Source organism: Lycorma delicatula, chromosome 9, assembly GCF_047948215.1.
Source record: "Lycorma delicatula isolate Av1 chromosome 9, ASM4794821v1, whole genome shotgun sequence".
Taxonomy (NCBI): Eukaryota; Metazoa; Arthropoda; class Insecta; order Hemiptera; family Fulgoridae; genus Lycorma; species Lycorma delicatula.
In genome coordinates this window covers 114,364,175-114,390,049 of record NC_134463.1, presented here as the reverse complement: position 1 = coordinate 114,390,049, position 25,875 = coordinate 114,364,175, and the positions used below count along the sequence as shown (strand labels likewise).

General features: G+C 30.8%; 1 protein-coding gene across 1 annotated transcript in view; it reads left to right on the top strand.

The window, feature by feature from the left end:
• Positions 1–9,998: 9,998 nt before the first annotated feature.
• The window catches only part of LOC142330167 (neuroglobin-like), a 150,967-nt gene continuing 135,090 nt past the window's right edge, over positions 9,999–25,875 (top strand). The window contains exon 1 of the mRNA XM_075375273.1: positions 9,999–10,192. Within this exon, the coding sequence (XP_075231388.1) occupies positions 10,190–10,192 (3 nt within the window). The 5' untranslated portion in view covers positions 9,999–10,189. The remainder of the gene's footprint in view (positions 10,193–25,875) is intronic.

Sequence of the window (25,875 nt, the reverse complement as noted above, 5' to 3'; positions counted from 1 at the left end):
TACTAAATTAGACTGTATTCTGGTTTTTATAGTTTAACTAGCTTTAAAAAAATCTTTTCCTTTTTATTTGAATTGCTACTTTTTATGTTATATATCACTGTTTTTATATTGCCATTATTATTATGTTTTGAAGTTATACTTCTTTTGGTGAGTTAGGAGAAACTGATCAAAGTGTATTTTCAGCAAGTTACGGAAGTTGCGCACACCGATGTAACACACCATGAAGATTTGCGCAGGCCCAAGTGGATCAGTTTGCACGCACATTCGTGTAATGTCAAATTCAGTCAGTTGTTCAATGCAATTAAGTGATTAGCACGGGTTGTAAATATAACAAATATTGTGTCGTAATAGATATATATTTACATATGTTTTTATATATACGGATTTCTGAAGCTGGATATTTTAAACTGTGATATTGTTGTTCATATTCAAAAACTTTATTTATATTGCAGCGTATATTATTATTACTTTTTTTTGTGAAAATTGTGTATAAAGATTTGCGGTTTTATTTATGTAATATTTTTTATGAGTAAAATTATATTTTTTTAATGACAGAAAATAGTACACATCAGATAGATTCTTGATTTTGCAAAAATAATTTTAAATTTATCAAAAACAAAATTTTTGATAAAATACACTATTATAAAATAAAACTATTTGTATCATATTTTTCATATCATAAGCCGCTGATAACCCTCGGGCCTATTCAATCGTCATCCGAAGACTTAACAGAACTAAATTAATCGAAATATATTCGATGAACTTTGCTTTATATAAAACAAATAATTCAATACTTTTTAAACTGTATAAAATAAATATTAATTTAATTGTTATTTATTCAATATTTTATTCGTATTTAATGTCGTCTATCGATCGTTTGACTCGGTTCAAATTTGTTTAAATGCGTAAAACAATTCTCTTTTAATCACGCCACAAGTATAACTTCTTACGTGCGTATATAAGTACACACAAACTTTTTATTAAAATTGCTTTAAAAAAAATTGTATCTATCTATATAGTTATGTAACAACAATAGTGATAGCATATTCAACATAACAATATAATAATTAAAACAAAGCTTTCATTTGAAAAAATTACACTTAATATGAAGGATGAATCTGATGTGCTTTAACGAGTTTGTTAATATCAGGCTCGAATTTACGTAAACCAGCCGTAAGTCCCCGCGTTCGGTAACACTCAGTCAGTTTCTCTTTTTGATTAGCAATGTTGCTGCAGCACTAAATCCACATTCAGGTAAATACGACGATGGGAATGCTATCAGAAATCGTTGAACGATCAACCATAATTCAGTCTGCAATTGCGGGATTGGCTTTTGGAGCCAAAATTCATGGTAGTCATTCTTGAATTTTATTTTTATTTCTTCGTTTGTTGTCAGTTGTATAAGTTGTTGTAAATGGGATGATCCTGGTGTGTTGACATTTGAAAAAGAAGCCAATACTAAGTCTGTAGTAGGTATTTAATTTTAGTTTGAAATATCAGGAAAACATCTTTTTGCCTTTTTTTGTTATATTTTGCTTTTATGTTTTTAGGATAAATTATATTTATAAGAAATTTTTGTTTGTTAGTCTTTCGATGTTCACTGTTCAACAAAGATGAACTGCGAACACGCAACAATATATATATATATATATATATATATATATATATATATATGGATTCATTTAAAAAATTTCAACATATTTCGATTTTCCTTATACGATATTTCAAGCAACGTTAAAAAATTTATTGAAAAAAAATTATTCTATTGAAGTAAACAAAATAAAATTATTATGATTTAAAAACACTTATTATACAGTACTGAAGATAATAGAATAAAAGGACCGCCCATGAACGAAACTCGTTTTCGACAACAATAGTGATTCTCAAACTGTTCTACAATTCGACCCCCTGGAGTGAAGCAATAAATATCTATCATAAGAGGTAATTCTGAATGTTATGTACAAAATAATAAACACTTTACTAAAGTAACTTGAACAAAATATTAATTGAAAAATCAAGTATTTTGTGAAGGACCGGCAGATGGTAACTATTTGTACTTTTGCAGATTTGTGATAGTGTTAAATTAAATTGCTAATTAAATAATATATCCCTTTATCTACGAACAGAATTAACATAAAATAATTTAATGATTTAATTATTTCACTAGTCTGGCAAAACATTTCAATCACTTGTTTAGCAAGAAAATAATAAAAATCTATCGATTATATTTTACAGGAGTACGAGAGGAGAGAGAGAGAGTTCTTTTTATTATTTACTAGCAGACCCGGCAATGCTTCGCTATTGCTAGATTTGATTATATATAGATTACACAATTGAAACTTTGATAAAACATTAACAAAATGAACATAACGGAATTTCACAAAATTTAACCTTTCCCTTTTTCTCTTTTATTCTTTCTCCCTTTTACCCCTTTCCCATTCACCCCTTTCCTTTTTCCCTTTTCCTTTTCCCCATTTTACAATTTTATGTTTCCCATTTTCATTTTTACCACATTCCCTTTTCCTTCCCTGTTTCCCGATTTCCTCTCCATTTCCCTTTCCAACCCCCGTTTCTCTTTCCCTTCCTCTTTCCTCCTTTTCCCTTTCCATTTAATTTCCCTTTTTGTCTTTTTCCTCTTTTTTATTTTTCTTCATTTTCCTCTTCTTTACTTTTACCTTTTCCGATTTTTCCCTTTTTCCCCACTCGTAAATTGGTCCAGTATTTTTTAGTCTATAGCGGCCACACATATCAGAAACATTGAAATGAAATCGTAAAATATTTAGTATACCGTGTGTTGCTTTTACGCCCAACAGATAGCGCTATTTAAAAAAAAAAACATTTTTTACCTCACACAGGAGTGGCATTTTAGGTTTATAAATAGTAGGTACATAAAAACACGCGCGTATTCGAATTCAAGGTTGCGTCAAAGTTTCAAAGCAATCGGTGAAGAACTTTCGGAGATTTAAGATTTTGAACAAACGAACATTTACAGTTTTCTTTATATAGATAATAGGTTAGACAAAATAATAGGTTGATATCTAATATAATAGTTATTGTAATGGGTAAAATAATTAATTTTTGAAAAACACGTTATCTGATAGCGGTTCAAACCCGGGGACCTCCGAATAAAAATCAGAGACGCTATTGACTGACGTTAGCGACGCATATTGGTGATCATTATTATCATCATTAATTTCATTCTTAGGATGTAACGATATCCTTAGAATGATATTTTCATTATTTTCTGAAACTTCATTTTCTTCCATAATATATATATATGGATATGGATATATATATTTATTTATTTATAGTTATATATAAAACATAAATCTTAATTTTTCCTAGCAACTTTTACTAAGATTCGTATTCGTACAAACAATAATATATAAAAATTGAAATCTAAAGTAAATTAAAACAGGAGATAAATTAAAATAAAGTGATAATGGATAGATACAATGTATGAGGCACTTATCAAATTGTTCTCTTAAAAAAGACTTCCTATAAATTGTGGGATAGTCTCTCCTTTTTAGATGGCTTTATTTGATCGCATCCTTTCGAACTACTTCTTAGGAATGGCAACAAGCATTTATGTATCATTACATAATATGTATGTAATAAATATTAATAAATAAATATGTAATACACAAGTATTACATATTTATGTATCGTCGAATTCATATCATGACCGAATATGAGTGATTTCATAACCAAAATCTTATTAATGATAGTATAAACCCCACTGAGAAACTTGGATGATGAACAAAGGGTCACAAATCCTTATTGTTTAAACAAGAAGTTTTCTCCTGAACCTTAAAGATTCAGATTGCATTGTTTTTAGACTCCCACTTGAGAGTAGAGTAGTGAAATATAATAAAACAGTTCAATTGGTTAATTTTCCCACTGGAAATATCTTCATCATCTGTAAGAACCAAACACCTTCAAAAACAAAGAAAAATTTCAATTATTGAGCACAATCTGAGCGACCACACGGAAACAAGCGCCTTACCATCCCCTTAATTCCAGAAAGTCCTGTAAGAACCGTCCTTTAAATGAAGTGTTCCATTTACTATATCATATTCCTGAATGTCTTGAATCCTCTTCTTTAAGACAATAATTGTTTATTGATTTACTTATTCAAAAATAACAGGGTTACGCTTTGTAACAATTGCTGATGGATGATCATGAATTTTTTAGAATGTGAAAAATATCCCTGACTGGACTCGAACACAGAACCTCCGGATGGAAGGCGGAGATGCTACCACTCTGCTACGCAGTTCGATAGAGCAACATAATAAAATTTGAAACGGTAGCACTATCGGCTATAATTCCCTTGGATGGTATTTTACAAACGACAGGAAATCACCCAGTATTTTCACTTTCTAGACCCATTCTCTAATTCCACATTTGAAATAATAAAATTTAATTAAAAATTAAGGAAATAAAAATTTAATTTTATATGATTACTAGTTTGAGGTATTAATGTAACTACATTAGATTCCTTTTTTTAACCCGTAACTTACTTCCTAGCTTCACTAATAATTACCTCCAATACCAATCACAAAATGCTAAGATTGATTCTTATATAATCATTTAAGCTCCATTTAATTTGTTGAAAAATGAACTGTTGTGTAGCTACGTATATGAGGTTTCGTACTCGTATTTCTTATTTCTTCTAAGAAAAATATGTAGGATTTTCTTTCAGAGAAAATTAATACTAATCTAGGGAAAGTAAGAAAAATTTAAATCTCATAATTTCCATGTCATGGTCAAATTTTCCCTACTTTCTTTCAATGGAATGAAGCCACGCCCGCTATCTCGCTCTGAAAAAACAAAATCGACTTTTATTATCACAGAACTGACAGGGAGAATAGATCATTTCTTCGCTTCACGATCAATTTCTTTAGTAGCCAAAATCTTTGCTTAATTACCCCTAAAATAATTTAGGACGATAATATATGTATTACTCATTACTTTATATTGTATTAGTAAACTGTAATGCTTTATTTCTTTCAAAAATATTTTTAATTACAATAATATTACAAGTACTCAAAAAAGCAAGACCTGACAGAATGAAGTATTGGGATGCAATAAAGAAGAAAAAGAAAAGGCGAACCAGAGTTGACTAATGTGGTTCATTGTGACCTCAAAATAAAATATCACAAAAGGTTTGAAAAATTTTTAAAAACTTGCTTTATACATTTTAGTCATACATTAATCAAATTATGGGACCCCAAAAACCCCGCATAGCCGTTTTTCAGATTTTGAAATTTTTTATACACGTACCCTTAATTTACTCCCGTAAGGGGATATTTGCAAAAGTAATTGTAGAATATTGTATTGTCACCTGACCTTAGTAACTGTGCAAAATTTAAGTACTATAATCGGTCCAATTTGGACGTATATGCGGTTTTCACCGGATCTTGACGTTTTGACACCTAAGAAAACCGAAACACCAAAAAAGCTGGATGGAAATTTTTCCGATATTAATGTTCATGTGTTGGCCTCCAAATCACCTTATATCTCCAGAACTATTGTACCAATTTTACTAAACTTGATCAGATTATTTCCATATATAAGGCATTGATGCCATTAAATTTTCAACTTAAAGGTCAAGGGGATGAGGCTATAGAGCAAGGTCACCCTCAGAATCTCAAGATTTCGCCTGATTAAGGTCATATTTTTCTGAGGCACATTTGTTAACAATATTTGCAAAAAAAAATTTTTTTTGCAAAATCGCACCCCATCCTAAAAATGCTCTAAACTACTGCTACGTTCTGATGTTGCAGGTGAGCGGTAGAATTAAATAAATTAATAATAATATCTAAAGTGAAAAAAAGTAACTCGGTCTGGTTGGGTCTCGGACCCGATCGCCCGGTTGAGAGTGTATCTGGTGTGTTAAGCCTCGCGGCTACACCAGTCTGCTGACTGTTCAAACGAAATTTGTTCTATGTAAGTTGTGAAATTATATTATTTTAGTTAGTGCCGACCGTCGCCGTTAGGACCGCCTCGAATTAAATATGGTATGCGCGCGCAAGTTTAGTTAGAATCATTAAATTATATAAACGAAAAAATATTATATTTAAATAAACTGAAAAATATTTTTAATTAAGTTTTGTGCATTAGAAACAACCCACAGTTGTAGGAATTACCCGGAAAGCGGCTTTACCCGCGTGACGGAAAAGTCCTGTCAGTTAAAACTGGTTTGTCAGTTTCTTTTTTTTATTTATTTCCCCAAACTTAAGTAATATCTCCATTGATCAAAATAATGTTTACAGGTTTATTCCTGGTTTTTTTTTTTTTTTAAAAAAAACATTGACTAGTTATTATTCCCGTAAAATATGGTAACAAAGCACGAACAGGGATTTTTGGCCTAAGAGTTAAAACTTTTGCAGTAGTTTTAAGAAAGATAAAAAATATTTGTTGCATTTAAACTATTCTTTTCATTCTTGTTTAACGTTTCTATTGCTTAACAATGTTATTTTAATTTCACTGTAACTCCATCTTTGTTAGATGAAAGTTCCAACACTCTGTTCCTTATATTTATCTTAAAGAAATATATAAAAGCAAAAATCTTTAATTTAAAAAAAAAAAATTAGGATTTTATACTGAAATCGAAATTCAGGTGGGTCAGTTAATAAGCTATTAAAGTAACATAAATCGGTTTACGAGTCCCTAAGTTTAACATTTTACATGTAAAAAAACGGTAGCAGATCGATCTAAAAACAAAAATATTTTATACAATTCAAAACGTATAGTAGTAACAAATGATATTAGGAGTTTAAATATTGTAATTACTGCAGAATATAAACTTCAATTTGAAGTAAAGATCCGATTAAGTACCTATTCAGCTGCTTAAATTAAATAAATCTGATGTGGACACCACATGACTTCCTTGTTCGCCTATTAAATATGCACATTTTTTGTTGTACTTTTTTAAACTTATTTCATTTGAAAGTGAGATACGATCTTCCAATTCTTTAATAAAGAATTTTTTTGGTTATTATTTATTGTAATTTTTTTGTTTTACAATCACAGGTTAATAATTATTAATAAATCAATATATATCTTAAAAAAATTTTTTTTAAATAAAATTAAGCCGGATTCGAATAGATATGCCTTGTACGTGTAAAATCCAAATATTTCATTAATTAAAATTTTATTTGGTTATTACTTTGGAACAAATGAAAATAAGTACCACTTATGATATATAACGATATATCATAAGTGGTGAGAGCCTATTAATAATAAGCTCTCAACGAGGGCTTATTATTGCAGTTAAGAAAAATTCCAAAATCCAAATTGTTTGGATTTTGGGGTATTTTTAACACTTTTGGTTCAGTCGATTGCAATCAAAAGGGGAGGTGCACAACTAGATGTTACAACAGTCCTATATCCAAAATTTCAACACCCTACGGCTAATCATTTTTGAGTTATGCGAGATACATACATACGTACGTACAAACGTCACGCCGGAACTAGTCAAAATGGATTCAGGGATGGTCAAAATGGATATTTACGTTGAAATCTGAACGTTTAAATCTTTACTTCGTACAAGGAAGTAAAAAGATATAGGAAGAGCATGTATTTTTACGATCGTTTAAATTTTATTAAAAGACATTTGTTATGAAAGGGTAACTGTACCTCTTATGACGTCAGTAAAATGAAACTACATTGTAGTCAAACGTATTTAATAAATAGTGACGGTAATTTCACAGAAAATGTTGAAATTCAAAGCGGTATGTCTCATGACATGCTGTCATTGATGGGTAATTCAACCTGTATTTCAAGAAAATTTTTAAGTGGTTTTACCCGATACCAAAGAGGAATGTGGGGTAACAATATGATTGCGGATAAATGATACAATGGTAAGGAAGGAATGGTAAGGAATGGTGTAAAAGCTATAAAAGCTGTCAACCTTCAGTATAGTTTAACTGATCCAGCAAAGCAAGAACATGTTTTTACTATTTATTATTATTATACATGTTTTTATTAAATTACTATTATTATTTACTCTAAACAATTTTTATTATATTCAGAGGAGGAAGTAAAAACAGGCAAAATATTATCCGCTTGCTTTATGGTGCGCAAGCGTACTGCCGGGTTAATTATTTGCAATACGATTCTTTGTCAACGGATTTTTACAAATGAAGTGTCATTTTCTTAAAAATAAAATGCGTAATAAATTTTGTAATAAGTAAAAATTTTATCAAACAAATAATTACAAAGATATTGAAGATTAAATATTAAGATGGCCGCGATTTTCAAATTTTTGAAGTTGACGATTTCAAAATTTTTTATTCTGTAGAATAAGATTCTTGTTATAGATTTCCCAAATATAATTAAAATAGGTATTCCCGATTCGGAGAAATATTTTTTTTGTTGAAAATTACAAAATGGCGTTCAAAAGGAAAACAAAGCAAAATAGGATTTATGTCGATATGAACTGTTTTGTTCCTTTTGGTGACCTGAATCAGTACCTGAAGTTCGTGGAATACATCGCGGAGCAGTCCTTTCCTTCTTTTCCTGTTTAGCCTCTGTTAATTACCTTTCAGATAATACTTTAGAGGATGAATGAGAATGATATATATGAGTGTAGTCTTGTACAGTCCCAGTTCGACCGTTCCTGAGATGTGTGGTTAATTGAAACTCAACCATCAAAAATACCGGGTGTACACGATCTAGTATTAAAATCTGTGTAAAAATAACTGACTTTACTAGGACTTGAACGCTGGAACTCTCGACTTCCAAATCAGCTGATTTGAGAAGACGCGTTCACCACTAAACCAACCCGGTGGGTTGTCCCGGAGCAGTCCGGGACGTATAAAAAAAAATATTTAATTTAAAAACTTGGAGATGTATTGACAGAATTTCCTTGATTGTCTTTAGACAACAAGGTCTGACGTCATAAGCCTGATTATCACATCGAAGTAAGTTGGAGAAAATGTTTTAAACTAAAATTTTTTTCTTAAATTCCGTTGTCTCTAAACATCGTAGTACTTACGATTTTTTTTAATTTAGAAAGACTATTTTTGGTTCTGGCTAAATCTCCTTCAATGAATTATAATAAAAAAATATAATATTTTGTTCTTTAATTTCCACTTATTAATTCAGTTTTATTAAAAAAAAAAACAAAATACGCTGGATTTTTGCATTGGCCCTTTGTATAATAGTTATGATGTGTTAATCTGTCTGTTTTCAATTGTTATATAGCATGCAAAACGTACTGTTAAAATTATTTTCAAAAATTCAGTACTTTAAAATGAAGATCTACCACCGAATTAAAATTTCCACAGCTAGATTAGGTAATGTATATGAAGATCCTACTCTATTCGGAAAGAGTCTGACGTAATAAAAATTGTTTAGAGGAAATAAGTAGAATATATAGGTCGTATGATGTTAACATTGTAAACATAGGATACCATAAGGGAAAAAAAAAATTGGAAGGCATCGGATATCATAATGAAGAAATTTGTTACAATAATTTATTTCAAACGGTTTACAATTCAAGTGTTTTTACAGTAGAAAAAGATATAAAAAGAAGAAGAAGACCTCTAGATCAATCGTTAACAAAAAGAAATTAATTATCCTGGAAAACATAGTGTAAAAAATCATATGAATGATTTCCTTCAATAATTATTCCAATAAAACTAATTTACATTAGATAATCCTTGAAAAGAAGAATTACTAATTACTTAATATTTAAATATTAAGAAGTGTGATGTAAATAAAATAATATAATAGAAAGGGTAAACAAAAGAAGTAATTTAAACAATCAGATTTCAACTGATGTAAATATAATGCCAACATCATGTATACGCAATTGTTTTAAACTTAGATAAATACATTAACAGGACATGTGGATACTTGTTTACGGCGGGGAAAAGGGTGAAGTTTAGATAGTACGCGACATAAGTCACGAGAATGAAATGAAAAGAGACAGAAAGTGATAGAATGGGAGATTGATAGATAGGGAGGTAATTCATAGTGTACTGTATACGATTGGTGGTAAGTAGTACTGAGACGTATAACCTTCGGTCTGCATTCAGTTGGTGGCCAGTCGCCGTTCAGTTAACTTTAGTAACCTACTGACGTTAAATTCGATTACTTATTTAACAAAATTTATTCTTTCTTTAGTGCAGTTTATCATTTTAAGATATAGTTCAAAGAATCAAAAAACAAAAAAACAAAAATGGTAAGTTTTATATTAAATTATTTATTTCTTTTTAATTATTTATTTACAATTAACAATAAGAAAATTATTTTATTAAATTTATGATAAAATAGTCATGCAATGAAAAAAATTCAAATTTTTATTTAAGCGAAAATCAATATTATGTTTAAAATAATTTACAAAATAAAAAGTTCCTAATTTTGTAGCAAAGGTTTTTCAAAGGTTATTTAAAAAAAAAATCATAAGAATGACCCCCAAAAAGTAAATAAATATATATATTAAGTAATATAAAAGAAAAATTGATGTTAAAATGATTAGATTATTTTTTTTTACCTGTCTATACTAAAAGAAGAAGGTTCTCAATTTGACCCGTTGTTAGTTTTTTTTATGCATGCTCAAACCTTATTCGTGATCAAATGGTCCCATTTCGATGACTATTTTTTGTAGATTAATTTCCTCTTATAAACCTCTGTAATTTTGTTAATAATTAAAATTGTACATTAAAAAAAAAAAAAAAAAAATTTTATATGAAACTTAAAAATAATTGAAATTTTATTAACTTGGTTGCTTAGTGTTTTAGTGTAATTATTTATAGCTTGATGCTATTATAATACTCAAAAATGTGAGAAAATCAGTTTGGAAGAAACAAAAGCAATAAGTTTCCTAATTTTAAGAAATTTTTGTGACCCTCAATAGTAGTATTTTTACATTACTTATTACCATTTTTTATTTTTATCAAGACGCAGATTTCTCGTTTATGCATTTTTTGTGAGCAGATATTTTTTTATCCGAGAAGTGTACTTTTTATTTAAAATTTTTATTAAAATTTTAAATGAAAAACCAAACGATTTTTAAAAGACTGTCAACTTACATAAACAATTATTTTCTAAATAATGAATTTTTAAATGCGAGATGAAATGAAGGTTTTGTAAATTTGTTAATATTGCTGCTTTAATCTAATGGTTCACTGATAAATTTCATCCAGGTATTACATGAGAAGAATATTTTTTAAAAGGAAATTTGCATGTTCTTAAGTAGACAACTTTAGAAGATTTATTTACTTTGTCGCTATTATTATTTGTGTTTTAATTATGTCACGTAATGATATACAACTTGATTTATACATAGAAATAAGTTGGAGAAAATGTTTTTAAATCTTGAGATAAAAAAAAAATTAATTCATATTCTCTCATTTCACACAGCCTTACTCCAAGTTCTATAATAATAATAATTTTATTTTAATACTTTTATTTTATTTTTATTCAAGACGTAGGTTTTTCAACTGTTTTATCTTTAATGGTTTAATTTGCGTAGACCGATTTTTTAATATAAATTATAAATTAAAAATAAACCCAAACTAATTTGATTTCACAAGACGCACTCAAAATCTTTTAAAAATCCCTTCTTTCTCCCGCATTTTAATGTATTTACTGAACTTGGTTTTTTATTTTATACTTTTACATTTTTTTACTAAAAACTTGTAAACTGGAAGATATTTATTATAGATATATACATATATATTATGTATAAAAGAACATGTCCTGATTGATTAATTCATCAACGCTCAGCAAAAACTACCGAATATAAATTGATGAAAATTTATATACACGTTCTTCTTACGATGTAAGTGCACACTAAGAAAAGAGTTTTTGAAATTCCGAGTTTTAAATGGATAAAATAAAGCAACAATGAAATTTACAATTTTTTTTTCTCGGTAAAAAATATAAATATCAACTTGATTTTTGGTATGTGTAATCTTCATATAAATATCTAAAAACTAATTTCTAGACTTTTTGACATCCCGAGTTTAAAAAGTTAAAATGGATTTAGAATTTTTTTTTAAACCAGCTAGTTTTATTTATATTCTCGGAAATAGAATAGTAGATATAAACTTTATTTTTAGTGCGTGTGATCTGAATGTAAATATCTAAAAATTAATTTCTAGAATTTTTGAAAAACATTTTCCTCATTTCCGACTACAATATTTGAGATATTTATTAGATCTGGCCTGCAAATACTCTTCAGATAAATATCTAAAAACCATTTTCAGGTTTAAAAAAGCCTGAAAATTTTTATGAAAAAGCCTTGAAAAATCGAAAGTTTTTTAATTTTCGATTTTTTAAGGTGTACGACAAGGCGGTTCAACCGAAACAATCACTGTTACAATATATACAAAGCAAATGGCTGCATCTCTTTCCGGCAGGGCCAGCCGTAGGTTGTAGGCAAGGTAGAGAACTAAACGCTCCTAATTTTTGGTTTTGCCGCTCCCAAAGTTTGCCTCTGTAGGAGCGGAAAAACCTCCTAAACTAGAGCGCAAAAAAATAAACAACCCACAAAAATATTTCGATTACTTTAATCTAGAAAGTAATATTATTTACTATTTATCAGTACAATGATATCATTATTGTATCTTTATTATTATTGTATATTATTATTGTATCTTTTATTGTTTTAAAGGTATATTTATATTACCTATAAAAATAATAGGTACTATTATTTGTATCTTCGTTATCGTTAGCTCGTTAAAAATGTAAATTTTGTTTTTCAGTAAAACAATTTCCCGTATATCTGTATTAATCAATCTATATTAGTATTATTGTATTAATTTAATTATATGTCATTTTTCTGATTAATATGGTTCTTTTATAATACTGTTTTTTTTTTAAATTAAAAATTTTTTTGAAGCTTGGGGAACGGCATTTTTTGGGTTTGACTACGGTGGAAAAAACGCTAAGGCTAGCCCTATCTCCAGTTACTTGATTAATAAACATTAAAGTAATTAAAAAAAAAAATAATAATAATAAGAAACGAAGTACGGTCACTTTCTAAATCATTTCATTTATCATTTATAACTAATATTTTTAAGGTCGAGACAGACTGTTTTGAAACCCACATTTTTAGATCATTGAAAGTTAAGGCATGTACTTACCAAACTGTTGCTGTGAATAAATTACAATACAACTAATAGTTTTTATAAATCGAAGAGGCTGTATTATTATTATCTTCACAAGTATGAGTTTAATGAACACAGAAAGGTATAGGGGGCAGAGCCCCCTGGCTAGATGAGAAGGGCGAATAAAACGAGCCCTGACCGGTTAAAGATTCCCTGACCGCGACGAAATTTCAAGTAACCATATAGTGCGGGCGAAGCCGTAATGGGTATATTAGTATATATGCATATATAAAGTATCGTGAGTGATTTATAATCAAAAACTACTGAACATAAATTGCTGAAAATTTAATAAATGTTCTTCTTACGGTTAAACGCACAGTAAGAAAGGAATTCCGGTTTAAAGAGTAAAAACGAAGTAACAATGATATTTACTATTTCTTTAATTTCTTGATAACAAATGAAGATAACTAGATTTTTTATGTGTTTAATCTTCATGTAAATATCAAAAAACCAATTTCTTGATTTTTCGAAATTCGACCTTGAAAGGGTTGAAAAAAGGTAAAATATTTTAGAACAATCAATGCAAATTTTTCCCATTTTCGACTGTACTAAACGAGATACTCCCTAGATTTGGGCTTCCAAACACTCTTCAGATAAATATATAAAAATCATTTTCGTGTTCTTGGAATTTCGACTTTTTAAGAGTGCGAGGGGCTCAACCAAAACTGCCACTGCTACTGCGCGTGCGACGCGACTGGCTGTACCTGTCTCCGATTACTTGACTAAAAACATTAAAAAATGAAAACTTGACCATAACGGGAAACGCAAGTAACCATATAACGCAGGCGTATCCGTGACGGGGATGCAAGAATATATATACAGAGTGTTTCTAAAATGGTTGGCTGGCTATACTTTTTCTGATTCTACTTGTAAAACTAAACAAAAAATATCTTAAGGAAAAATGGCAATTTCTCCTTCGTCATCCCACTGTCCGCCATTTTGTTATTTTTTATAAAAATGTATATCTTAAGTTTGGATTGAGGAATCACATTAATATTTTGTAAGCGTCTTGGTAATAAAGTTTTAAAATTAGCAAACAATCAGGACTAAAATAACTTCGCAAATTACTAAATTAATGGTGGACATGTTTATTTTTCAATCCGTTATATTTCCAAAAATATTAGTTTTATAAAAATTTATATTATTTACTAAAATATTAAGCCTTTTATTTTGAACACAATGATATTTTATTTTTGAAAATCGGTTCGAGTTATGGCAGAAAATTGATATAATTGATGTGTCTGTTTTCATGTCCTCCACTTTGCGTTCAATTCGATTAAACATTAATTGTTTTTATTTATTGTTAATTCTAGTATATTAAATTAGTATTAAATTAAGTAATAATTTTCCCACAATAATATGCCTAATAATTATGACACAAAATTACTACATCAATTTTCTCCCATAACTTAACTATTTGTTAACCGATTATAAAAAATAAAATGTCGTTTTGTTCAAAATAAAAGGCTTAATATTTTAGCAAATAAAATAAATTTTTAAAAAAGTAATATTTATGGAGATATAACGGTTTGAAAGATAAACATGGCCGCCATTTTGTAATTTTCGAAGGTATTTAAGTCCTGATTACTAATTTTAAAACTATATTACCAAGACGGTTCCCAAATATTAATTTGATTCCTCTATCCGAACTTGAGATATAAATTATTATATGAAAATAACAAAATGGCGGGCAGGGGGAGAACGAAGGAGAAAATGCCATTTTTCCTTAAGATATTTTTTGTTTAGTTTTACAAATAGAATCTGAAAAAGTATAGCTAGCCCACCATTTTAGAAACACTCTGTATATATATTCTAGCATCCCCGTCACGGCTACGTTAAGTGAAATAAATAATCAATTTCCTTATTCAAAATGACATACGAAATTGTCCAAAATTTAATATTATTAACAGTATATGTTTTAATATACGTTAAATACACATTTTTATTTTGTCAGAATTATGGTTCTTTAAAATTGTATAATTTCCTAAAAGTAGACCAACGTTTAGAGAAAAAAAAATCTTTTTGTATTGAAATCGATTTTTAATAGATAAATTAAAAAAATTACAAAACTTGGTTTTTATAATACCGAAATCTTTTAAAATTGTGTTTTACAAAATTATTACAGATCAAAACACAGCTGTTTTCTTTCACTGAGTAAACGATAGAAATAATATATTTTAATATAAATTGATTTAAATTATGATTAATAACACTTTATCAACGTCGAAAAGTAATTAAAAAAAAACTATTAACACAGTTGTAGTACTTTCCCGGAACAAGGCTTTTGCCGGGTACAGAGAAAGTCCTACAACTGTGGGTTGTTCTGATGCACGGCTTACACACACAACTTAATTAAAAATATTTATCATTTTATTTAAATATAATATTTTTTCGTTTATTTAATTCAATAATTCTAACTAAAGCGCGCGCGTGCATGCCGTATTTAATTCGCGGGGTGTGGCAGTACTCGTGGCGACGGTTGGAACTAACTAAACTAGTGTAATTTCACAACTTATATTGAACAAATTTCGCTTTTACGGTCGGCAGATTGGTGTAGCCGCGAGCTTAAGACACCAGGTACTGAGTCGACCAGGCGATCGAGTTCAAAATCGATCCTCACCGAGTTACTTTTTACGCTTTAAATAAGCTATTATTTACTTTTAAAAAATTAGGGTTCAAGTACAGAGATAGAAGAACGATTGCTAACATTTACAGGAACCAAACGTCAACAGTAATAATTGAAGAACATGAGAAAGAAGCCGTAATAAAAAAGGGAGTCCGACAAGGATGTTCCCTATCCCCGTTACTATTTAATATTTACATAGAACTAGCAGTTAATGATGTTAAAGAACAATTTAGATCCCAAGAAACAGTACAAGGTGAAAAGATAAAAATGCTATGATTTGCCGATGATATAGTAATTCTAGCTGAGAGTAAAAAAGATTTAGTTGAAACAATGAACGGCACGGATGATATCCTACGCAAGAGATCTACCGCATGAAAATAAACAACAACAAAACGAAAATAATGAAATGTAGTAGAAATAATGAAGATTAATGTGAAAATAGGAAGAGAAAAGATTATGGAGGTAGAAGAATTTTGTTATTTGGGAAGTAGAATTACTAAAGATGGAAGAAGCAGGAGCGATATAAAATGCCCTAATTGCACAGACGAAACGAGCCTTCAGTCAGAAATATAATTTGTTTGCATCAAAAATTAATTTAAACGTCAGAAAAAAATTTTTTAAATTATATGTTTGGAGCGTACCTTTATATGAAAGTGAAACTTGGACGATCGGAATACCTGAGAAGAAAAGATTAGAAGCTTTTGAAATGCGGTGCTATAGGAAAATGTTAAAAATCAGACGGGTGGATGAATGTGACAAATGAAGAGGTGTTGCGGCAAATTGATGAAGAAAGAAGCAATTGGAAAAATATAGTTAAAAGAAGAGAAACACGTATAGGTCACATATTAAGGCAACCTGGGATAGTCGCTTTAATACTGGAGGGAAAACTTGTACAGGCAGGCAACGTTTGGAGTATGTATAACAAATTGTTAGGGATGTAGCATGTAGGGGATACACCGAAATGAAACGACTAGCACTAGATAGGGAATGGTAGACAGCTGCATCAAACCAGTCAAATGACTGAAGACAAAAAAATTATTTATTTATTATTCTACCGCTTACCTATGACATCATAACGTAGCAGTCGACTACAACAGCATTTATTGGTGTGGAGTTCCGATTTTGCAAAAGTTGTTTTTCTAAATATTGTTATTTTTTGATCGTTAACAAATGTGCATAAGAAAAATATAAATTTAATTAGGCGAAATCTCGAGATACTGAAGATGACCTTGCTGTACAGTCTCACTCCCTTGACTTTTTAACTTGAAAATATAACGGCATTAATGTCCAATATGTAATCTGACCCATTTTGGTCAAACTCGGTCGAGTAGTTCTGGAGATATAAGATGATTTAGAGGCCAACAGTTTCATACGAACATTAACATCCGGGTAATGTCTATTTGGTATTTCGGTTTTTTGGGTTCCTTAGATGTCATAACATCAAATTCCGGTGAAAACCGCGTATGCCCAAATTGGACTGATTAAAATACTTTCCCTTCTAGAGCTGTAGTTCTGCTATAGCGGTATCTACACGAGAAAGTAAAAATGATGTAATATGTTTTTATTATTAAATTATAATTTTTTTGACCACAGTATGTATCATTATACTGATAAAGAAATAAAGAATAAAATATAATAATCGTCTAAATAATAAATTATTAATTATATTAAACTATTATGTAAAAAAATTACATAATATATATTAGAAAATAAATTTATTATAAAAAAATCTGTCGTAAAGATTATTTTATTTATATTTTTTTTATTTATACATTTTACATCTCAGTATTAAAAAAAAAATTACGAATTTATATTTTCGAAAACTAACTTTTAATTTCGAATGATTATCAAAAGTATCAACTGCTTTTAACTACCCTACGAGAGTAATAAGAGAGAAAATGATACTTAAAATGATGCCTCCGGTAACTACCGTTTAGATAATACTTCAGAGGATGAATGAGGATTATATGTATGAGTGTGAATGAAGTGTAGTCTTATACATTCTCAGTTCGACCATACCTGAGATGTGTGGTTAATTGAAACCCAACCACCAAAGAACACCGGTATCCACGATCTAGTATTCAAGTCCGTGTAAAAATAGCTGGCTTTTCTAGGACTTGAACGCTGGAAATCTCGACTTCCAAATCAGCTGATTTGGGAAGACGCGTTCACCACTAGACCAACCCGGTGGGTTGCTTTTAACTACCCTACCCGATACTACTATTCTCTCTCTTTTCTGTTTAGTCTCCGGAACCACCGTAAGGTATTCCCTTTAGAAGATGAAGGAACATGATATGTATGAATGTAAATGAAGTGTAGTCTTGTACAATCTGAGGTCGACCGTTCCTGAGATGTGTGGTTAATTGAAACCCAACCACCAAAGAACACCGGTATCCACGATCTAGTATTCAAGTCCGTGTAAAAATAGCTGGCTTTTCTAGGACTTGAACGCTGAAAATCTCGACTTCCAAATCAGCTGATTTGGGAAGACGCGTTCACCACTAGACCAACCCGGTGGGTTGCTTTTAACTACCCTACCCGATACTACTATTCTCTCTCTTTTCTGTTTAGTCTCCGGAACCACCGTAAGGTATTCCCTTTAGAAGATGAAGGAACATGATATGTATGAATGTAAATGAAGTGTAGTCTTGTACAATCTGAGGTCGACCGTTCCTGAGATGTGTGGTTAATTGAAACCCAACCACCATTGAACACCGGTATCCACCATATAGTATTCAAATCCGTCTAAAAGTAACTGCCTTTGACTAAGATTTGAACCGTAGGACTCTCGACTATGAAATCAGCTTATTTGCGATAACGAGTTCACCACTAGACCAACCCGATGGGTTAGGTACTACTGTATTATACTAATATTAGAAATCTTAGAGAAAATTAATAACAATTTAGCGTAACCGAACGTAATATGAATAACATATTAGATCATAAAATTATCTCCAAACTAGAACTTGAATCTCGGTCCTCCTTTATACCATTTAATATAATTTTTTCTGGTAAATATTTATATGTAGCTTGTAAACCCAATTTTAACACACCAAAAATGTTAATTTTAAATATTTTAAGTGCTAGCTTATACTGGTTCGTTTACCATGGTTTATCAGGTATTTGGGTCAAGGAGTAATGAGTAGCAAAACGCCTACTTGCGAGTATTTCTTTTTTTACTTTAACTGTATATATTTCTTTAGTTCAGTAATACGTGCAACATCTTAGAGTCTATAGATTGTCAAGTTTATCCAAGCGCAATTTCCGTTCTGATATTAGGAAAAAGTAGGAGTAGGTAATAATCAAATTTTTATGGTGAAGGATATAATTACGCTTAGAGTTGTGTTTACTGTTTTCTCCTACATACTTTTATCATTTCCTCTTCTTTGTACCTCTACTTACTAATAATTAATCCAACCCTATATACTGGAATTCATTTTCTAATTATTAAAATAAACGCTTCAATAAGTCTGAAAAATTAGTTGAAATGATTCAGTCTGGAACCTTGAAATATCTATTATTTAAACAAACAATATCAAGTATTAAAATACTGATTACGTTGTCACTGTTTGATTTTAAAAATAGAAGGCCTGTATGCCACACTTTATCGAACGATTGGAATATATCAAAAAAAGCTGTAGAGAATAAATTGTTTCTTTAGTTAGAAAACTTAAAAAAAAATAATAAATATTCCTAAATTCCAGATATCTTGTATGATGCTCACTACCAGGTGATTCAAAAAGGTCTTTTCAATTTTAAAGGCATATAAAAATTTATTGGGATAACTTACAGATTCGGTTGAGGTCTCATTTCATAGCAAAATACATCAAAATTTGACTGAAGTAATTCATTAGTACCGAATTTTCCCACCAGTGCTGTCACAGTGTTGTTAAAAACGGATACATTTATTGATGCGAAACGTGCACGCTGTGCGTTTAGGTTTCAAGATTTGCAGTTAACAAATACAGTTCAACGTAATTTTTGTAAAGAGTACAGTACAGAGATTTTCCTAGAGAGAATGCAGTGGGAAGTACGATAGGCATAAAATTTACTCTTGGTACCAAACGTTTGAGACAGGTTGTTCTTCTTCCATACAGGACACCCGTTCTTCTTCCAGGAAGCAACCATAAATGATATCGTGTATCTTAACCGTTTAAAAATTTTCTAATTCCTCAGTTAGAGAACGATGACCAAATTGGACGCCACTACTATCAGCAAGATGGGGCACCAACCAGCTAGAAGTCCGAGATTTTCTTAATATTCGATTCCAGGTCGGGGGATTGGTCGTGAAGATCCAATTGCACGGCCACCTCGCTCCTCAGATTAAAATTTTTTCTTGTGGGGTTTAATTAAAGATCGGGTTTATGTACCATTTTTGCCTGCTGATCTTGTCGAGCTAAGACTTCGAATTAACGCCGCAGCTGCAGAGGTAATGTCCGATTTGCTTGCAACAATCTGAAATGAATTCGCCTTTAGGTGGGAAGTATGTCGTATTACAAATAGAAGGCATATCGAACCAAAGTGCTCGTGCGAAGAATACTGGCTTGTCACCTGCGTACATGCTACCTTACACCAACGCTTCTACAGGTTGATGGGATGCGTTCAGCATCTTTTCTCGGATGGTGCTTCGAACCAAAGATGATGAGTAACGGAAGAGGGGTTTCTAGCGGGAGATATCGGAGAGCCTCAGCTCAGGGCCGGTATGCCCTGGTGTGCTGGCTCTGATGATCAGCTGGGGACTACAAGTACGAAGCGTGACGCTTTCTGCTTGACGACGATCATCTGGACCTGACGTCATTTAGGGGAGGGAGTCAAGACCAAAGTTCCGGTGGGGGATCTCTTTAGGAACTACCCATTTGAGGTATAAGTCACTCAAAAGACCGAGACTCAGCCCCTGAGGTGGGGATGAAGGTTACGGCATTGCTGAATATGGAGTCCCCTCGCTGGGGGTTAGAGGTAGGCATAACGTAAAAGATCCAACCGACGGGCACATCCGGCAAAGCAGGTCGTGCTTTGCCGGATGTTCAGCTGGTGGGCGGGAAGGCCCGTTAGAATTAAAGGACACTCCCTTGGACTGCGTTATACTTAACTGTGGATCCAGCTCAGAGGAGAGGGTATATTAAAATATAATCTATGAAAAATATACCCACCGGGTTGGTCTAGTGGTGAACTCGTGATCGCAAATCAGCTGATTTCAAAGTCGAGAGTTCTGAGGTTCAAATACTAGTAAAGGCAGTTACTTTTATTCGGATTTGAATACTAGATCGTGGATACCGGTGTTCGTTGGTAGTTGAGTTTCACATCTCAGGAATGGTCGACCTGAGAACGTACAAGACTACAACACTTCATTTACATTCATACATATCATCCTTTGAAGTAATATCTTACGTTGGTTCCGGAAGCTAAACAGAAAAAGAAACTATGAAAAATGTAAACTGACCTCTATTTTGGTTAGAAATGTTATAACCCAAATGTTTTACGAGAATCGTACATACAAATTTTTTTTAATGTCTTTTACGAGTAATATGGTGTGTCACAGCCCTCCCTATCTATCATTTCCATTTAAAATTTTTAAGATGCTCTTCCAAGGTGAGCTGCAGTTGTAGTGGTGGTTGTTTTCTGAATTTCATTTATCTATATTAAACTGTTGAAAAGTTATTTACGTGTTGTCACATTTTGTTTATATGTATTCTGTGAACATAAATTCCGTATTTAACTACCATAGAATGAATTTATCGCTGTAAAAATAAAAAAAAAATTTTAAACAAAGGTAAAAGTTCTGATTAGATATTACATCAGAAATTATTATTAAATTACATAAGTATAATAAATGTACAAACGCATAATTGTATAAAGTTTGTTAATTTAATAAAAATAGTAGTTTTAACAGAAGACCACACGTACAGCGCTTACAATGTTCTTACACATGTTAAATGCAATACCCAAAATGGTGTTATGCCGACAGTTCACAAATTCATAAAGAACAAATACATTAATTCTATTACAGGGTAACTAATACAATTAGGAGTGATGTGGTTTCCCTCTTCATCCGTTACCAGCTATAATTAATCCCAACGATAAAATTATTAGTTTGCTTTCATTCGTTCACTGACCTTTTGTAAGATTTCAACATGGTTTACGCTGTTGGAATTAGGTAGGTACCGGAGTCCATACGTGGATCAAATCAGGGGTATGAACTAACGTTAAGTTCATTAAGGCAACTAGGAGTAAATCTCGTTATTGCGTACAACATTTTTGTGGCATATTATTTATTAATTCAATTTGCCTCAAATATTATGAGATATTTACATGGAATTGACTCTGTAAAGTGTAAAACTAGGCGCGGGGTTCGGCTTCCGCGTACTCGGCTAGCTAGTTCAGAGGGCAACGATGTAGGGTATTCAAGATATCCGTATGAGGCCTGTAGCGAAGGCAAAAGCTGAGTTTAAAAATCACCGATTTAAATCTCTACTGAGGTATTTACATCGGTGGCAATCCAACTCAATCCAATGTGGCAATATCCAATTCAAGGTGCACTTTCAATATGCTGCTAAAAAGGTTTGTTCCGCTTTCTTCGGTGTACGGATAGCAGTTCATCCCGACTGGGGGCTTAATTTCAGAACCCAGCTTCTCCCAATCCAGTTGAGAACCCAGCGTCTCCTATTGTTACCTGTAATTGGAGCATATAGGACTACCTCTCGACTGGTAGAAATCCAGATTATAATAATTATAAATTGAAATTTAAAGAACAGTTCTGTATAAAATATACATGAATTATTTAAAATATAAAAACTAACAGTTAAATCTACAGTATTTTTTTAACATTAGAAAAATATATATTTCTGACATCATCACTAAGATTAGTGTGAAATAGTATGAGATAAACTGTATTTTACAAGAAAATTTATTTTAAAAGATTTAAATATGATTTTATAGGATTACATTCATTACTACTTTTATGGCAATTAGTTACAAATGAACTTTAATTAAACGTAAAATTTCATTTTCTCGAAGCATAAAATAATATTAAAAAAATAAATATATGTATGCAATGCAAATTATATTACTGTATAATCCGAAAAGCATTAAAACACGTGTATTTTTTTGTCTTATAGAATCTGTATGAGAACAAGGACACATTTGTTGGTGATGGGAATGTAAAATGATAATTATACTCTTCGTAATTATAATTTTAAATAACATAATTTCTTGAATACATTAATTTTATGGGATCTCGTTTTAATCAATTTATTACACATCTAAATATTTACAATAAAGATAGCTGTCATTTTATTTGGTATGATTTATAACTTAGACCGATAGTGAAAATAAGCTTATTAAAATACGAAATCCGTACAAATTATAGCAATTCCAAGATAAATAAATTCATGTTATTTCCGTTCAAAAGAATTTAGTACGTATATAATTTGGCAGAGTTTAATGTCTTACTTTCTACTATGAATTTCTAATTTAGAAAATTTCTTTTTATTTACATTCATCAAAACGTCTTTGATTTATGTTTGTTTCTTTATTTATTTAATTCATTCATTTATAATGTATCGGTAACGAAGTAGTAGAACTTAATAATTTTAATGTGCTTTGTTCATTTTTCTTTATACTTTATTTATACCTATTCTTTCTCAGATAATTTTATTATTAACAAAAAAAAATTGTGAATTTTTTTGTAAGATATAATTGATAAACCATTTAGTACAGTTATTTACTTTTAGTGTAGATCTGGCTAACCTACCGGGTAGGTCTAGTGGTGAACGCGTCTTCCCAAATCAGCTGATTCGGAAGTCGAGAGTTCCAGCGTTTAAGTCATAGTAAAGCCAGTTATTTTTACACGTATTTGAATACTAGATCGTGAATACCAGTGTTCTGTGGTGGTTGGGTTTCAATTAATCACACATCTCAGTAATGGTCGAACCGAGAATGTACAAGACTACACTTCATTTACACTCATACATATCATCCTCATTCATCCTCTGAAGAATTATCTAAACGGTAGTTACCGGAGGCTAAACAAGAAAAAGAAAAAAGTGTACATCTGGATGAAATGTTTATAATTTAGTTTTGATACTTCCTCACGCCATCCTATTCTGGTGGAAGTGTTTTTCTTTATAAATCTGGCTAAAACAAACTTTGAAGAATTTATTTCTGCTGGATAATGCAATATTATTAATCAGTAATGTGGTGATTCAATACTGGGTAAAAATATATACAGATATCCCAAAAGTTTGTGGGCTGTATCCATTATTTAAAAAGGGGATATTTGGCTATCCTTTGAATGAGTCTCGTTGTCTCCTAACGGCCCCTTCATACCCATTATCCTCAACCATTTTTTCTCGTAATTAAGTTATACGTTTACAAATTGGACGTTCCAATACTGTTATTATCCTTACTATATTGAGGATGTCAGTATCTGAGAAACCTGTAAATTTCCAGTGTTATCTAAACTTTCTTTTTCCTGTTTAGCCTCCGGTAATTACCGTTCAGATAATGCTTCAGAATTTAAATGAGGATGATATGTATGAGTGTAAATGAAGTGTACTCTTGTACAATCTCAGTTCGACCACTCCTGAGATGTACGGTTAATTGAAATCCTACCACCAAAGAACACCGGTATCCACGATCTAGTATTCAAATCCGTGTAAAAATAACTGACTTTACTAGGAATTGAACGCTGGAACTCTCGATTTCCAAATCAGCATTTTAGGAAGACGCGTTCACCACTACACCAACCCGGTGGGTTAGTGTTATCTAAACTGAGCTGCCTTTAAATTAACCGTTTTTACTTTCCCGGCTTCAGATTTATTATTGCTGCTGCAGAAAAGATATTAAGGGAAAGTATTGCGATCGACCGAAGTTTTGATTTTCGGGAATTTTGCAAATATCAACGTTTCAAGGCCGTCTTATCCAAAAAATAAATTATCGAAGATACATGTGTTGTCCTGTATTTTGATTAATATCTCACCAAAAATGCTTCAAAAATTGTATGTAGATGGAGCATCGATGATAATAAATTTTAGAAAAAATTTTAAAATGGGGAGGGATAATCTTTGCTAGTTTGAATTTTTATATAATGTATGTAGACAATTGAACTTTACGATGAACGTAAAATTAAAATGAGTGTTATCTGAAGTTGTAAAGTTTTGAATAAACCGAATTTACGGGTGGGAAAATATTTAATATTATTTCTAAGCTTTTAAGTTTTTGCTTTGTTTCTAGAAAACCCATCCATCTAAATAGTTAAAATTTGGCAACATATATATCCTAGCTTTGAGCTTATTTTCGACTCCACTGGATAAGGGGAATCACAGGACCCATTCTTTTTTTTAAAAGTAAACTTACAATTTTTCAGCCTGCATTTACATTTTATTTATAATTAATGTAGATAGAGGTAACTTTTTCAAAGAAAGGGCAATTTTTAAATTGTTTATATCTGTTTTTTTTCGCTGTTATTAAAAATACTATATCAAATTTGTGGCAAGCTAGTGAGTCAAACAATATTCAAAATCTTTTATTTAAGTTTTTATTTATTTATTTTAGCAATTGTCGTTTAAATACTGTCTCATTTTAATTATAAAAATGTCGTCATTCGGTCAAGGAGTCAACTTAAACTTGACATGTTTTTATTAAGATTTTTCTCTTTATTATACTTTAAATAATGTATAATTTAAGGTTAAAACGTCATTATATCAATGAAGTCAAATTTATACAAATTTCTTTATACTAAACATTTGTTTTTTGCTGCAGGGTTTAATTTACAGTCGATTTCAATTTCCGGAACAATGAGTAAATTCGAATACCAAAATCAAAGATGACATTGCACAGAGAGGTTTCCATTGAAATCCCTCAAATAACTGTATATGTATATGTCATTGTAAAAGACCGAAACTAGAGAATATCAATATGCTCCGGTGAATGTCGACACATACCAAATACGTCTAGAAAGACCGAAATATTTGTTTATTTGAACCTTCACCGGTATATGTCGACAAATACAGATAAGTTCTGGTGGGGTTCGAAACGATAACTGCAAAAAAAAATTGCCAACACCAATTTCTGACGTAAGTAGATTACGAGAAACTCTCGTAAAAAAGGAAGTTTAAATTTAACGTA